Source organism: Oryzias melastigma, linkage group LG24 (genome assembly GCF_002922805.2).
Source record: "Oryzias melastigma strain HK-1 linkage group LG24, ASM292280v2, whole genome shotgun sequence".
Taxonomy (NCBI): Eukaryota; Metazoa; Chordata; class Actinopteri; order Beloniformes; family Adrianichthyidae; genus Oryzias; species Oryzias melastigma.
Window position 1 is genome coordinate 20,631,360 of NC_050535.1, and position 15,269 is coordinate 20,646,628.

The 15,269-nt window shown below is 42.5% G+C and overlaps 2 protein-coding genes across 2 annotated transcripts; one reads left to right on the plus strand and one right to left on the minus strand.

Moving 5' to 3' along the window:
• The first annotated feature begins 1,450 nt into the window (after nt 1-1,450).
• Nucleotides 1,451-6,249, plus strand: rad51 (RAD51 recombinase). The gene is made up of 10 exons (XM_024290934.2): nt 1,451-1,583; nt 2,470-2,564; nt 2,640-2,777; nt 2,846-2,963; nt 3,037-3,128; nt 3,732-3,826; nt 3,898-4,011; nt 5,486-5,615; nt 5,776-5,897; nt 5,969-6,249. Exons 2-10 carry the CDS (start codon nt 2,475-2,477, stop codon nt 6,090-6,092), a joined length of 1,023 nt encoding a protein of 340 aa, XP_024146702.1. The 5' UTR covers nt 1,451-1,583; nt 2,470-2,474; the 3' UTR covers nt 6,093-6,249.
• A 33-nt stretch (nt 6,250-6,282) lies between these two features.
• Nucleotides 6,283-14,770, minus strand: rmdn3 (regulator of microtubule dynamics 3). The gene is made up of 12 exons (XM_024290932.1): nt 14,204-14,770; nt 12,571-12,760; nt 12,361-12,501; nt 10,126-10,453; nt 9,644-9,746; nt 9,494-9,554; nt 9,303-9,378; nt 8,911-8,988; nt 8,743-8,841; nt 7,051-7,104; nt 6,885-6,977; nt 6,283-6,813 (listed from the first exon to the last, which is right to left on the minus strand). The coding sequence occupies exons 1-12, from the start codon at nt 14,406-14,408 to the stop codon at nt 6,754-6,756; spliced, it is 1,488 nt and encodes a 495-aa protein (XP_024146700.1). The 5' UTR covers nt 14,409-14,770; the 3' UTR covers nt 6,283-6,753.
• Nucleotides 14,771-15,269: the final 499 nt, after the last annotated feature.

Genomic DNA, 15,269 nt, shown 5'->3' on the forward strand with positions numbered 1-15,269 from the left:
CATCTACAACCCTGGTGATTGTGAGCTCCTGGCCTTCAAACTAGCTCTGGGGGAGTGGAGACACTGTTTTCAAAGTTGTCAGTCGCATGACAGTCCGCCTTTGGTTACCTAGACTTCCCCCTGCTCATCCTTTATTTCATGTGTGTCGAACTTCTGAAGTTATTGTAGGAAGAACAACTTCATATGTAGTGGGTCAATGTGGGAGGTCCACCAATTGTCTCATTGTCTCAATTGTCTACACAATGATTGAGTATGTTTAGGGGATTGTTCTGTTGAAAATTGTAAGTGGAGAGGGAGGTGGTGTGTGGTTCTACCTGAAGTCCACTGTCATCACCATAGTTTTAACCCTTGGGCTCTCTTATGGGGTCCAGATGACCCCACTCTTATATTGATGTGTAATCCCTTCCACGACAAAGGTAGACAGGAGTTTATGTCTGCCATACGGACATCAGTGAAAAAAAAAATACTTGAAAAAAAATTCAGCGCACTGTCTTGTGGGGTCCAGATGACCCCAGTTTTAATGTAAACATGCCTAGGATAGCACAAGGGTTATGTGGGTTCAACTCCAGACAGTGTGGCTGCACCAAAGGACTAACTGCTCTCCTTCTCCTCTGCCATCCTGTAAAAGTCCAATGGTGCTCCTTGTGGCTTCATGGGAAAACCTTTTTTTAGTTTAAGAAATGTAAGTATTACTATTTTACTATGTTTGTGTGGAAACAATTCTGAAATCAAATTAATGACCGAAGCTAAAACCAAATGTGTGTGTGTGTGTGTGTATATATATATATATATATATATATATATACACACACACACACACACACATACACTCTTTATGAACAAGTTATTTACACCAAAGAGGAATTGGCTAAATTGAAATCAGGTTTTATCAAATACCCAATCAATCCAAAGTCAAGAGCTCATTTTAAAATTATAAATCATGTATACCCTTGCAAAGAACTTCTAAGATTTACGTTTGGTTTCAAAGAGAGTTTTTGTGAGGAAAACGTAGAAGCAATAGATCATTTATGTTTTGAGTGTATACATGTTAATAGCTTTTGGGAAGATATTTTATTTCTGGTGCTGTTGTAAGTTTTCAGTTTCAGTCAATTTGGGAAAAAAAGCATAATCTCTTTGGTGTACTTTCAAGCAACATATTTTATTTAGTTTTTATTATTTTGAGAATTTTAGGAAGGTTCCATATTCTTCAAAATGGATATTCAAAAACCAGACCACTCTTTATTACACTCCAGAAAGAGATTTGTTTATGTTTTGATTCATTAAAATTAATGAATAAAAAGTTAGAAACATTTTCACCTTTGTTGTTGTTAGTGGATAACCCTTATCTATTAAATGATATACGAAAACCCTTACTTAGAATATATCTTGTGTGTGTACTGTATGTTTATGTTTTCATTTCTTGTAAAATGTTTGCAATTGTTAAATAAAGTTTCTGGGGAAAAAAGAGAAAATTCCTTTTCCGGTTTCCTGCTTTACGTATGACGTAATCGCGTTCAATGGGTGTCTCGCGCGCGGGAGTTTTGTTTGTGGATCAGAGGAGGGCAGACAGGACAAAGCAACAGGTATTTCAGCCGAAATCCCGGTCTCTACTGGAGAATGACACGGCCTTTAGGGGTTCGAACCGTGTCCTCCGGTTCTTCGCTTTGAAACACGGAGCTGTCCGCTGCTGTTTACGAAACATAAAAGTTTTTTACGAAATGAAGCTAAGTTATGCAAATTAGCTCAAAGGCTAAGCTAACAAGCGACATTATGGTACTAAAAGTCTCTTCAAAAATGGAAATAAGCATTTGAAAAACATGCAGAGTAGCCGTGGTTGATGTAAAACTTTGATTTATTAAAGTCAGTTTGTAGTCGTTCAATAGGTACTGGTTTCCCCCAAATGTTATGTAAACTTGTAGCAATAAAGTTTTATATTTGAATAATTGGGTGTAACCATTGACATTAATTATTTTTGATTATACAGTCAATAGATGAAACCACAGTTGTCTGTTATATTATTTATGATTAAAAAGTGAATATTAAAGCTTTTATAATCTGCTTAGTCGCTGCAGTTAACGTGTCAATAACTACAACTTTATAAATATAAACTACAAATCCCTGCTGCATCACTGACAAAACAGCCTGTTTATTCTCTGTCAATTATGTATAAAACACAAGTTGACAGATTTTTAATTATTTGACTAATTAAAAAACGTTAGTATTTATTACATTCTTTGATAACCTAAAAAGAGGATTGATGGAAATGCATGCTGGGATATCAGCCGTCATGTCTTAAAGGTTTAAGTAATCAGAAAGGAAAATTTGTTTGAAATCAGAGTGAATTTGAAAACTTAAAGCATTTCTGTATAGTTTTATATTGTCGTATTGTTTGCTGCTTAGACACTCCCGGTTTAGTCTGTGCTGCGTGACCCTTCCTGAGGTGAATTTAACCCTCAGCTTTTCATTCAGGAGTCATGGCGATGAGGAGCGAAGCTCGGGTTGAGGCTGCGGCGGCGGTGGAGGAGGAGGAGAACTTTGGGCCACAGCCCCTCAGCAGACTGGAGGTTTGAATCCCGTTGGTCTTGTTGGGTTTTTCGCAGAGGCTGTGCTGTCTTCAGCGTTTAGGTTTCTCTGTGCAGCAGTGTGGAATCAGCTCCAGCGACATCAAGAAGCTGGAGGACGCGGGCTTCCACACCATCGAGGCCGTGGCATACGCTCCCAAGAAGGAGCTGCTCAACATCAAAGGCATCAGCGAGGCCAAAGCGGACAAGATCCTGGTGAGGAACAGCAGCTTCTGGCCACAGTGTTCTGCTGCTGCTTCCTAAAGGTTCTGTCACCCTCTCAGACTGAAGCTGCCAAACTGGTGCCGATGGGCTTCACCACAGCCACAGAGTTCCACCAGAGAAGGTCGGAGATCATCCAGATCTCCACAGGATCCAAGGAGCTGGACAAACTCCTGCAGGGTGAGATTCCTGGAGCTCCTTTGTCGTCCCTGCTGGTTTAATGGAATGTTGACCTCTTTCCTCCTGAGTTCAGGTGGGATTGAGACAGGCTCCATCACAGAGATGTTCGGGGAGTTTCGCACGGGGAAGACGCAGCTGTGCCACACCCTCGCCGTCACGTGTCAGGTAAGATCAGCGAGAAATGGCCAAGCTCCTGACCTTCTGATCACGGTAAGGCAGGGGTCTCAAGCTCAATCGCACAACGGGCCAAAATCCAAAACACACCTTGGGTCACGAGCCGAACAGGATAAACATTTATTGAACACCCTAAAATTAAAAATGTCAAACTTTAAAACCAGAACTTTTTAACATAACCATGAACTAGATATATAGCATTACCTGTGATAATGTTAGTGTGAATGCTGTAAGCTGAATTTGGCTGCTGAAGATGCTAGTGCTGATATCTGAAAACGCTGAAGTTGATGGTTAAAAATGCTGAAGCTGATGGCCAGCTAAAATATTAACTGAAGGCAAAATTAGCCTAAAAAATAGGTTAGCCTAAACAGCTGGCATGCAACTGAATAAAATAGATAAGCTTCAAAATATCCTTAAAAAAGCCTAAAACAGCTAGCATGCAGCCAAAACATAATAATAAACTCCAAACATCCTAAAAAACTAAAAAAAAACTTTAATTAGCCAAAACAGCTAGCATGTAGCTGAAATATTAGCTAGCAACTCCAAAACAGCCTGACTGTGGCACGTGTTGAGGTTTCCGCCCTCTGTCTGCAGCTGCCCATCGATCAAGGGGGAGGAGAAGGGAAAGCCATGTACATCGACACCGAGGGGACCTTCAGACCAGAGAGGCTCCTCGCCGTGGCCGAGAGGCGAGTTTCCCCCGCGGGCGTCAAACCCCTCACTTTACTTTGAGAGAAAGTTAAACTTCTGGACTCTTCAGGTACGGTCTGGTGGGCAGTGACGTTCTGGACAACGTGGCGTACGCCCGCGCCTTCAACACAGACCATCAGACCCAGCTGCTGTACCAAGCTTCAGCCATGATGGCAGAGTCCAGGTCAGTCCAGGACCGCCACACCGTCCTCCTGACACATTCTGAGTCGGATCGTCTTTTGATCTGTTTTAAAGCATTCTCAGTGGTTTTAGTTTTGATTGTGTCATTTTTCGCCAAAACAAAACACATATCGTATTCTAGGGCTATTTCTACAGAGCAGCAGGAGTTCAATAGAAATTCTTCTCCATGCTCCACCTCATTGTGATCCAGAGTTTGTGGCCCACCCCATGGAGAGAGAATAGACTAACTCTGATTTATGGGTGTGTAATTCTTGATTTGTAACTCATTTTGTAAAAAAAAAATACAAAAATAAAAAAAATACAGAATACTATTTACACATGCAGAAATGAAAATGACAACAGCATGAACCTAATTACACTCATAAATCTTTAAAAATTACTCATGATTTGTTTTGTTACGCACACACAACCTCAGTTACACACAAATCTGTGGTGAGGCTTTTTCCACGTCTCAGATTCATCTGTAAGTGATTAAATGATAAATTCTCAGGTGCTGCACTCGTCATATTTTGTAAATTGAGGGAGGAACCTGAAATTCATTAAGTTTGTCAGAAAAAAATATTTAAAAAAAATCTAATATTGTACCGAAAGACAAATGGGATTGATGTGAAAAAAATGCTGAGTCAGAGCCAATGTATTGAAGTAAACATGAAAACATCTGGGTTAGATAAGGAAGAATATCACCGGGTCATGGAATAAAATGTCCTAAGAAATACAGACCAGACTAATTATGTACAAAATCATTTACTGAGATTATCTGACCTCATGTCAGATGAAAACGGAGTGACACCGATTTGTGTTGGAGATGCAACAGGAGCAACTCCTGCACATGTTATCCATGTCATTGGAACCAAAACTTATGAAAGAACGTCATAGAGTAAAATATGAAATACGACACTTGTACTGAACCTCACACTTTGTGTGTTAGGAATAGATGTGAGGAGACAAACATTAACAACCCAACAAACGCTGTGCTCCACCTGTGCAGAATTATACTGAGACTCTGGGAAAATAATGGTTGGGAGAAATGACAAAAAGAGCTAATTTTGATCAATCTATATCTGAAATGAACGATAAAACATTTCAGAAGATGTTTTATGGAGGGAATGATGCAGAATGAAGAGTCAGGATGAATGTTTGTCGACATAATGAGCGGACATGTTAAACTTGAAGGAGAGCCGTTATTGACATTTAAAACCTCCTACTCTAGTGAGTCTCGTCTCCTACGTGCTTTGTTGTGAAGAGAGCAACCATTTGTAGCTGAAAAGACTCAACTCTGAAGGGAATTTTTTCATCTGTCCTTTTTTGTGTTATGTCAAATTGTGTCGGTGTTGTTTTTGAATCAAAAAATGGAAAACTAATAAAAAGTGAGTTTCAAAAAACTCATGGGATTTAGATGACTCAGCACTAATTGTTGACAAAAGACTGGATCAGAACGTGGCGTGTTTGTGTCTCAGGTACGCCCTGCTGATCGTGGATAGCGCCACCGCTCTTTACAGAACCGACTACTCGGGCCGAGGAGAGCTGTCGGCCCGGCAGGGGCACCTGGGCCGGTTCCTGCGCATGCTGCTGCGGCTGGCAGACGAGGTACGAGCCGCCTCTGATCCACCCCTCGAGATTACAAATATGATCTAAGAAATGAAAACGGTTTTGACACAAGGAAGTCCAATTCCTGTCGCTCTTGTTTGAAGCTAAACCCGGTTGGAAGTCGGGGAACCGGATCAGACATTCCCATTCTGTGTTGCAGTTTGGTGTTGCCGTAGTGATATCCAACCAGGTGGTGGCTCAGGTGGACGGGGCGGCCATGTTTTCTGCAGATCCTAAGAAACCCATCGGTGGGAACATCCTGGCGCACGCCTCCACCACGCGGTGAGCTTCCCTCCAACCCGACCCGGCTCTGTGCCGCAGCGCCTCCGGCTAAAGCCTGCTGCTCTCCTCAGGTTATATCTGAGGAAAGGTCGAGGGGAAACCCGGATCTGCAAGATCTACGACTCACCCTGCCTGCCTGAGGCCGAGGCCATGTTCGCCATCAACGCCGACGGTGTGGGCGACGCCAAGGACTGAGGAGCAGGAGGACGCTGGGAAATCTGACCTCGTCAGCATTTAGGAACTCGCATGTTTTCTCTTTCTGTTAAATATTTCTGTACGCATTCTATAAAAACTCGTCTCATCCATCTGTACATATACTTTAAATTAAATTTATTTTATAATTAAAAGACAATACTTTGAAGTTTCTTTGAAACAAAACAAACTTAACGTTCAAAACAATTTATTGTTGACATCAAGGATTTCTGTGGTCGTCAGACTGAGGGACACTGACAGATTCATGCTCAGAGGTCACATGGTCCGCTTCCTGAACCTGGTTAGTTCTGATCTGGATCTGAGACGCAGGAACTCGTGTGATCCAGAGTCGATTCATCTGCAGCTCTGGATCCACAATCCCAGATTTAGTCAGAAGAAATAAAGGAATGACTCCAGGGAGTGAGAGGACAGTTCAAAGTTCAGGGAGTTATGGGTATTTCTGTTCAAATCTCCTTCAAAATAAACTTCTTTTGGTCTCTGAGATAAAAAAAACATTACAGATTCAATAAGTTATAACTCCAAACAGTTAAAAGCAGGACTCCACACACACACACACACACACACATACGAGCACTCCAGATATGAAATAAATAAATCTCCGTGTTTCACAGTGACGGTTCACACCAGCAGATCTTCAGGATCCTCACATGCTCCCGTCAGTTAAGACGCGCAGCTCAGCCTCCAGCTTCCTCGTCTCTGCAGCCTGACAATGAGAGGAAAGGTGATGTTTCAGGTAAGCAGCACTGTAACCCGTCTTTGAGGGGCGGGGCTTACGTCAGTCAGAGCTTCGTCGCAGCAGGAGGTTGTGGTCAGCGCCAGCCCCGCCCAGTTTGTGGCCTCGGAGATGTTGCCGAGCTCCTTGTGACACTGAACAAACAGGAGCGCACGGTGAGCCGCTGCCAGCAGCACTTCACACATCCACAGAGAAGGGGTTCGTTACCATGGCGATGTAAAGTCTCACAGTCCTGGAGAAACCTGGGCTGAGCTCCTCTGCCTGGAAAAGTTTGAAGCAGATCAATGAAAGCAGTCTGAGCTCTGAAGAAGGAAACGTGAAAGAAAAAATAAAGAGTTTAACGTGTTCTGCAGAACTCCAGAAAACAAATGAATGTGTAGTAATTTATTACCAGAGGCTTTTCAACAAAGTATTTTAAATGTTAAAATAGAGATTTAATCTTATTTTTCTTTAAACTGTGGGATCATTTTTCTAGTTTAGAATTTTTGTTTAGGAAAATTGTTCTTCAAGCTGTAATATCTGCATTTGTTCACAAGGTGGCGACATTTCACCCAAAATGATACAACACAATATTGTCACTATAATCACTAAAGTGTGATTCACACTTTCAGCGATTTCAGCAATTTTGGTATCAAAACGTTCAGCTCGTTCAGGACATTACTGCTTGTATTTTTGGTATTTATAAACTTTACAGTTTTTGAAACATTGAGCAAAATATGCCCCATAGGAAATACATGACATTTATCAAATTCTTCAGAAACTTTGTGCAACCATTGTTCTCAGTATTTTTTAAATAATTTGGTAATAAGCTGTTATATTAGCTCATTTTGGTAATTTGGCATCTACTGAGGATTTTTTTTTGCTAATTTTATCTAATATTTTAGCTAAAGTCTAACTTTTTTTTAACTAATTTTACTAAGGATTTTTAGGCTATTTTGGAGTTATGCTAGTATTTTAGCAACGAGCTAGCTTTTTTTTGGCTAAATTAGTTTACTGAAGAATTTAGCTAGTATTAAACCAACGGGTTATGGCAACAAGCTAGCTCTTTTTTTGGCTCATTTGGCATCTGAGATTTTTTATGCTGATTTTATCCAACATTTCAGCAACATGCTAACATTTTTTGGCTAATTTATTATCTACTAAGGCTGTCAGGCTATTTTTGAGTTTAGTTAGGAAGAAGCTAACGTTTTTGGCTAATTTATCTGCTGCAGTTTGTTAGGCTACTTTTGAGTTATCCTGATACTTTAGCGACAGGCTAACATTTTTGACTAATTCTACTGAGGAATTTTAGGCTATTTTGGAGTTGTGCTAGTATTTTAGCAACAAGCTAGCTTTTTTTGGCTAGTTTGCCATATAGTAACGGTTTTTTGGCTAATTTTGAGTTTAGCTCATATTTAAGCAACATGTTTTTTTCTACATGTTTTTAGAACATGTAGTTTGCTCAGGGATTTTTAAGCAAACGTACGACCAATTTATCAGAAATTTAAGTAAACTTCCGCATTCTTTCATAGTTCTTTAGCAAATGTAACATTTTGTAAATAACTTTTGCATTTTCAGCAAAACCCTTCAGCAATTAGAGTAAATTGCATCAACATTTTCAGCAGAAAGCTTCAGCATCTTCAGTGACTACTTTCAGCACAAAGTGTTCACTATAGCATTGTTGCAGGTAATGCAACTTTTCAAGTTTTATCAATAGTTTTTTTTAAACACCAAGTATATTAAAAGCTTGATAAAAAAACTTAATAAAAACTTGATTTACATTAAAAACTTTTCATAATTATGGATGAGTCCTCCAACAGCGGGATGGACTACTTTTTATTCAAACTTTATCTTTTGGGGAGTAATGTGAATCTGCTGCATCTGTATGTCAGAGCCTGAAGCTGCAGAAGGAATCCTTACCTTCAAAAAGTTCTCCAGTGCGTCATGCAGCGACGAGGTGGGGGCGTTCTGATAAACAGCTGCCGCCGCTTTCTTCTCCAGCCAGTCCAGCGAGGCCACCTGCAGTCATAGAAAGGGGTTTGAAGGGTCTGCAGAGCTACGGCCTGAGCAGCAGAGTCCTGCGTTCACCTCGTAGCACCATCGGCCCAGCAGGAAGTAACAGACGGGGTCGTCGTCTTGCAGGTGCAGTGCTCGGTCCAGATGCTCCTGAGGGACACGGGAAACCATTTTGACCAAAATCGGAATTTATAAATGCAAAAACAAACATCTCAGAAGACCACATGTGTTAAAGTCAAGGCCTGGAATAACATTCCTGCCCTTTTATTTTTCAAAAGTTACAGTTTACCCCCCCAATGTTGAAGCACTAAAAGAGAACAGCATCTGAGAAAACTGCCTTTGTTTTCATTCCCAGTGGCGGTGCCTTCACTGACCTCAATCTGCAGAAGGTTTCCCAGAGTTTTGAAACACATTTTAGATAAGAAACTTTCTGTGTGAACGTAACAAACGTGTTTGTGCTGCACCTTGAGGAGGAAGCTGCTCTTCAGTTTGGTGTGTGTGCTCTCGTGCTCCGAGCTCAGGCTGCTCAGCACTGCCAACCTGAACACAGCAGAGGAATCGAGTCGCACAACAGAGCTTAAGACACAAATCCACAGTTTTACAGTCAAACCAACAAAAGTAACACACAGACTGACACACGTTTCAAACTCTTTACCATTTGTGACACTCTGCGCTCAGGCCGTTCCTCTTCAGAGCCGCTTCGGCTTCATCACGAGCTGCAACATCCAAGAAACACAAACGTGCGTCTCTCAGTCCAGGCAGAGTGAAGGATCATGGGAAAGCTCAGCAGAGTGGTGAGTCCCACCTTTCTGTGCATAGCTCATCCTGTCCTGTTTGTCCTGAGCAGACGTGCACATGTCCACGTACGCTCGAGCCAGTCGCCATAGAAACTCCCTGCTGTGTCCGTGCTGCAGGAGGAGCAGATTGTGAAATTAGCTCTAGCATTTCAAACGCCGATGCTGAGCGTGTTCGTCACGCTGCTGCTGGAGAAGTAGCAGACGAGTGAGGATCAGCACCAACTTATGAAACTGAGCTGTAAAGCTGCGTTCACACCGAGCGCGGTGGAAGCGGCAAGTTTCAATGTTAAGTCGATGGAACAGACGCAACACGAGGGGATCTGAAGTCCAGCTTTTGACCGGCCATGAGCAACGAATTCATCTGCGATAAAAGAGGGGCGGGGCATGCAAATTTGTCACTCAAAATAACGTTTGGTGTGAATGCACCTTTAGGAAGTGTCAGTCTGGAAGGGTTGATCCTCCCACATGCCAGTAGGAGAAGGCGACTAACCTCTACTCGGTTTTCCAGCAGCAGCCGAAAGCCTTCGGCCTTCAGGCTGGCGTCTCCCGTGTGCAGAATGTCGCTCTGAGCCAAGAGGAGAGCCAGCTCTCCGCTCGGCACCTCGTCAGGCAGCTGCAGACTTCTCTCATTTTCCTCCTCCTCCTCATCTTCCTCCTCCACCCCGTCCTCCTGCTCCTCCGGTGAGTCCTCCTGGCGGAGGGTGAGGACTGTGGCACAGCTCTGGTCCTCCTCTTCCTCAGACTCGGGCTGCTTGTCCGCCTCCTCTCTGTCCGTGTCTCGGTCAGTGAAGTCTGAGTCTGCGTACGCCGTGGAGTACCTGAGCAGAGCCATAAACACTGTGGAACAGCACTATCACACCCCCATTACTGAGAAACACTATACTTTACTATTACACAACTATAGTTTACCACTATATACTACACTTTACTATACTACAGTAGAGTATACTAAACTATTCTGCACTTTACACAACTATAGTTTACTATGGTGTAGCATACTATGTTTCACTATACTAGGGTATACTATACTTTACTATTACACAACTATGGCTTACTATACTATACTTTGCTATACTAGAGTATACTATACTATTCTGCACTTTACACAACTATAGTTTACTATAGTGCGTTCTGTTGCTGATGAGTTGCCACGACAACATTGAGAGCAAATGAATGGGAGTCCGTCTGCATGAGCCAGAGACAGTAAGCATACAACTGGAAGAAGATGGCTCCTCCATGGAGGTCACAAATTCATACATTCATTTTTCTGCATCTTGAGCTCATGAACGCATGCGGAGACCATAGTATCTGTAGAAGGAAGTTCATTTTGGAATCTTCATCGCTCTTCACTCCTGCATTGTTGCTAGAGCAACCTTTGATGCAGTCAGGTGAAGTAAGATTGAGTGTTTATTAGAGCTGTCAGATTTGTCGCGTTAAAAACGCGTTAATCTGACATGTGCATGACGCCGAAAATTTTTTTGACGCATTAATCGTGGATTTTCTCCTACGTGCCTTTCCATACCGCCGCGCGGGCGTCCCTCATCGCCCTATAACTCAACGGCTAAAACCGGCCGGCGCTAGGACCTGGAGAGCTCCTGCACCCTAACCCGGCTCCGGTTCGCGTCCAGTACTACGTCTGGTGGTACCGGCTCGCGTCCGGCACCGCGTCCCGAGAGCTGCGGACCCCCGACGTTCCGAACAGCAAGCTCACCGGGGGACGTTTTAAATGTTCTGGAGGTTTAAGCGTGATCCAGCCCCAGCATAGCGGTCTGTCTGCCGGCATATTCATGGCGTGAGCTCCGCTGGACACGTCGCTGCATCGAGCTGCAGCCAGAGAACGTGGCGGCAGTAACAGACTATCAAACTATCCACAGTGTATCCCGCTTTTCTCAGTCTTTAATGTTTTAAAAAACAAAAGTTCATTGGAAATGATAAATCTCTATTTCATTTATTACTGCAGTTCAACAGAGGAGGAAAAGATTTGGTCCTGACAAAAAATGAACATGAAAGTGTTATGGAAATGTTATTTTTGATGTTTTTTATTTTATTTTACTGAACGTTGATTGAAGTTTTGAATTTAAAATGCCCTTCACTTGCACTTGGGCTTTTGTTAGGCATTTTATGTTACAGCCTTTTATTGTTAAGTTTATCTCAATACAATGTTACAAAATAAAGTATTTCTGATGAAAACTATTAATTTTGTCATTCTTGTTTTCATAATTCATGTAGAACTGCTGAATTCCACAAAGCACACATTTTTATCCTAAAAAAAGGCCACATATTAATTTGCAATTAATCGCAAGTTAACTATGGACGATGCGATCAATCGCGATTAAAATGTTTAATTGCCTGACAGCTCTAGTGTTTATTGTGTGAGGACTTGGTTTATGCAAGTTTCTAAGGTTTACTTTTAGAATGGATGGATTTTGGTGGTTGTCATGGTAACTGCATGACTGCGCCTGAAGTGGAGCGGGTAAAGGTAAAGCAGATGTTGAGGCTGAAGCTGTTGTCATTCAACAATCTTCATGCAAAAAAAACATGGAAATTTTTTTCTGGACTGAGAGGATAAAGGACGCCATGATTGCTGCCATGGTAACGATTCCATTCCTTATCACTCTGAAGCTGTTTGGACCTAATGTGCAGAAGGTTATCGTGAGTCGTTCATATCTGGGGACACATTTCCATGTTCTGATGCTCCACCACACAGTCAGAGGTCTGGACTCACCCCCCTTCGCTGGTCTCCTCACACGTGCTGCTCATTTCCTGGCTGGCAGTGAAGTAGATGGAGCTGGAGCTGGCGGAGTCGGTGCGGTCTCTGTGGACATGGCGGCGCCGCCGAATGCGCTGACTGTCCTCAACGCCTTTCCTGGAAGTGGAGAAGGTGCAGTGGGTGTTCTGTCCTGCGAGAGCGGGCTGGGGCGCCATCGTCACTCACTTGATGTCCTGGATGATCTGCAGAGCGATGTCCTGCAGGCCCCCCCTCAGCTCGGCCACCTCGGAGCGCAGCGAAGCCACGCAGCTCAGGACCTGGTCCAGCTGCCTCCGGAGCTCCAGCTCCTGCTGGGGGGACAGGCCCTGAACCACGGCCTCCACCGCCGCCAGCGCCTGCTGCTGCGCCTCCATTTCTGCAGGAGGACACGCCCACTCAGACACTTTTACAAAAGAGAATCTAATCAAGCTGCAAACTGCAGGTGAAAAATAAAGATCCAATACTAATTACAAAAGTTCACCCTGTGCAGCAAAGTTTCTGTCAAACTCTCAACATTTCAGTATGTAAATACTCTGAAGTGGGCTGCACGGTGGCGCAGTGGTTAGCGGTCTCGCCTCACAGCGAGAAGGCCCCGGTTCGACTCCCGGCTGGGACCTTTCTGTGTGGAGTTTGCATGTTCTCCACGTGCAAGCGTGGGTTTTCACCGGGGACTCCGGCTTCCTCCCACCGTCCAAAAAACATGCCTGATAGGTTAATTGGTGACTCTAAATTGCCCCTAGGTGCGAACATGCAAGTGTATGGGTGTGATTGAGGCCCTGTGACAGACTGGTGACCTGTCCAGGGTGTACTCCGCCTTCGCCCATCAGTAGCTGGGATAGGCTCCAGCACCCCTGCGACCCCGAAAGGGAAGACGTGGACAAGAAGATGGATGAAATACTCTGAAGCATCTGCAGCTCAATGCAGCTTTAGGAATGAGACAACCTCCCTTCAGCATGCTGAGAAAGAAAGGAGGTCATTTCCACATTCTTTCTTCTATGATTCAGGCTGGACTGGTTTCAGCAAGGCTTTACTAAATGTAAGAAAATAAAAAACGAGATTATAAAGACTGCATATTAATACTTCAACACTTTTGGAGCATCATTTCTCACTCAGGTGTGATCTTTATCTATTTTAAACCAATTCCAATGCATTTGGAAAACCATAATATATGAACATTTTTGTGTTAGTAATGATATATTATTACTTTACAAAAAACTGGAAGTCATTTTTTGTCCTGAAATGTAAAATACTGATGTAATTTAAGCAACAGCTGCTAAAACTATCAGAAGAGGAGCCAAAGAAGATAAACAAATCCATGTACACCCATATTTGGATGACTTAAAACACTAAATGATTGTTTATAAACGTGTATCAAAGCAAACATAATTGTCTATAAAGTACAGCCTAGTAAATAATGATTAAAAATGTGTATTTATTGTGGTTTAAAACGGCACTGAATGTTTATTAAATCATTAAATATGTTAAAGCATATCCAAGTTTTTTTTAAATATAGTTTCTATGTTAAAGTGACATTATATTAGCTCTACAAATTAAATTTGTGCCTAAAATGTAATATTTTTGGATTTATCTTAATCCTAGAATGTGACATTAAAGGTTTGATAATTAATGGTTTTGCATATCAGAGAATTAATGACATTCTTTAACAATAAATGAAGGATGAGTTTATTTCTTCACTTTGGTCTATTTTAGGTCTAATCATCCTTAGAGTAATAAATTTACTGCAGAAGAATTTATCATATCTTAATGTTATTGCGAACCGCGTCCTCGTCCTCCTGAAGCTCCTCCGCCCATCACTCACCCCGTGCATCCAGCGGCTCGTGCGGGGCAGCCCCTCCATCCGCGCGGCCGAGCAGCTGCAGTGCCGCGCGGTTCTTGGAGAGCGGCTCGTGCGGGGTCCACCTCCTACGGATCTCCTTATAAATGATGAGGGCGATCAGCCCCAGGCCGGCGGTGGCTCCCGCGGCGAGCCCGATCCAGCCGTTCCTGCCCAGCGGGACGCTCATGGCTCCGGTCGACACGCGCGTGTCCGGTCTCACTCACGGACGGCGTTCGGGCGCGCGGACATAACCGTTTGAGAAAACTGTCAGGAAGAAAACATGACGGCGCGCACCTGACCTCATTTATCTCACCTAGGCAAATGACGGCTAGCACGCGGGCTAATGTCTCAAGCCGTGAGCCAATAAAGCTTTGACGACGAAAAAAGGGAAAGCTTCCGGTTAATATTATTTAATATTACAAGGTAATTTAATATGATAAAATCACATAAAAAACAAATCTAACAAAAATATAGACACGCCAAGCACCATGATGCGTAAGAAAAGACGAGGCTACTAACGTTTATAGCTAAAACTCACTTCCGGTTGACGATTTCAAATTAAAATCCCGAAAAAGGAACTGCGCGCATGCGTACTTTAAACCTTATTTCTAAATAAAAGTCTGTAATACATATATAATATATATGTATATATATATATATTATATATATATATACACACATACAGTACATATATATATAAAACTTAATTATACACCGTTTATACGTAGTTACAAATAATAAAACTTAATTATACACTGCTTATATCAGACTTTCAGTACAATTTGCAGACAAATAACAGATAATACGACAAATAATCATATATTACGACTTCTTAAAATCACTATTTTTAATGTTTGGAGTGACAGTGAGTACACGCAGGAGGATGTTTGTTGTGGTTAAAGCTTCCAGGAAAAAAAACAGAGGAGGTTCATGTATTTATGGAAAGAGAACTCAAGGATGGTTCAATAGGAGTAACAATAAAGAGAAAACAGACAATAGGGTTAGATGCTTTACAGCGATTCTCCTGAGCCTTTCCATACGTTTTTTG

What these genes read in the sequence shown, in the direction of transcription:
- rad51 (XM_024290934.2), top strand. Translation starts at nt 2,475, where the DNA reads ATGGCGATGAGGAGCGAAGCTCGGGTTGAGGCTGCGGCGGCGGTGGAG. An exon ending in CCAAAGCGGACAAGATCCTG is followed by an intron (nt 2,778 to 2,845) that starts GTGAGGAACAGC and finishes TCACCCTCTCAG; the next exon opens with ACTGAAGCTGCCAAACTGGT. An exon ending in TGCTGCGGCTGGCAGACGAG is followed by an intron (nt 5,616 to 5,775) that starts GTACGAGCCGCC and finishes TCTGTGTTGCAG; the next exon opens with TTTGGTGTTGCCGTAGTGAT.
- rmdn3 (XM_024290932.1), bottom strand. Translation starts at nt 14,408, where the DNA reads ATGAGCGTCCCGCTGGGCAGGAACGGCTGGATCGGGCTCGCCGCGGGA. An exon ending in CAGATCATCCAGGACATCAA is followed by an intron (nt 12,502 to 12,570) that starts GTGAGTGACGAT and finishes CTCCACTTCCAG; the next exon opens with GAAAGGCGTTGAGGACAGTC. An exon ending in TGGGCCGATGGTGCTACGAG is followed by an intron (nt 8,842 to 8,910) that starts GTGAACGCAGGA and finishes CTATGACTGCAG; the next exon opens with GTGGCCTCGCTGGACTGGCT.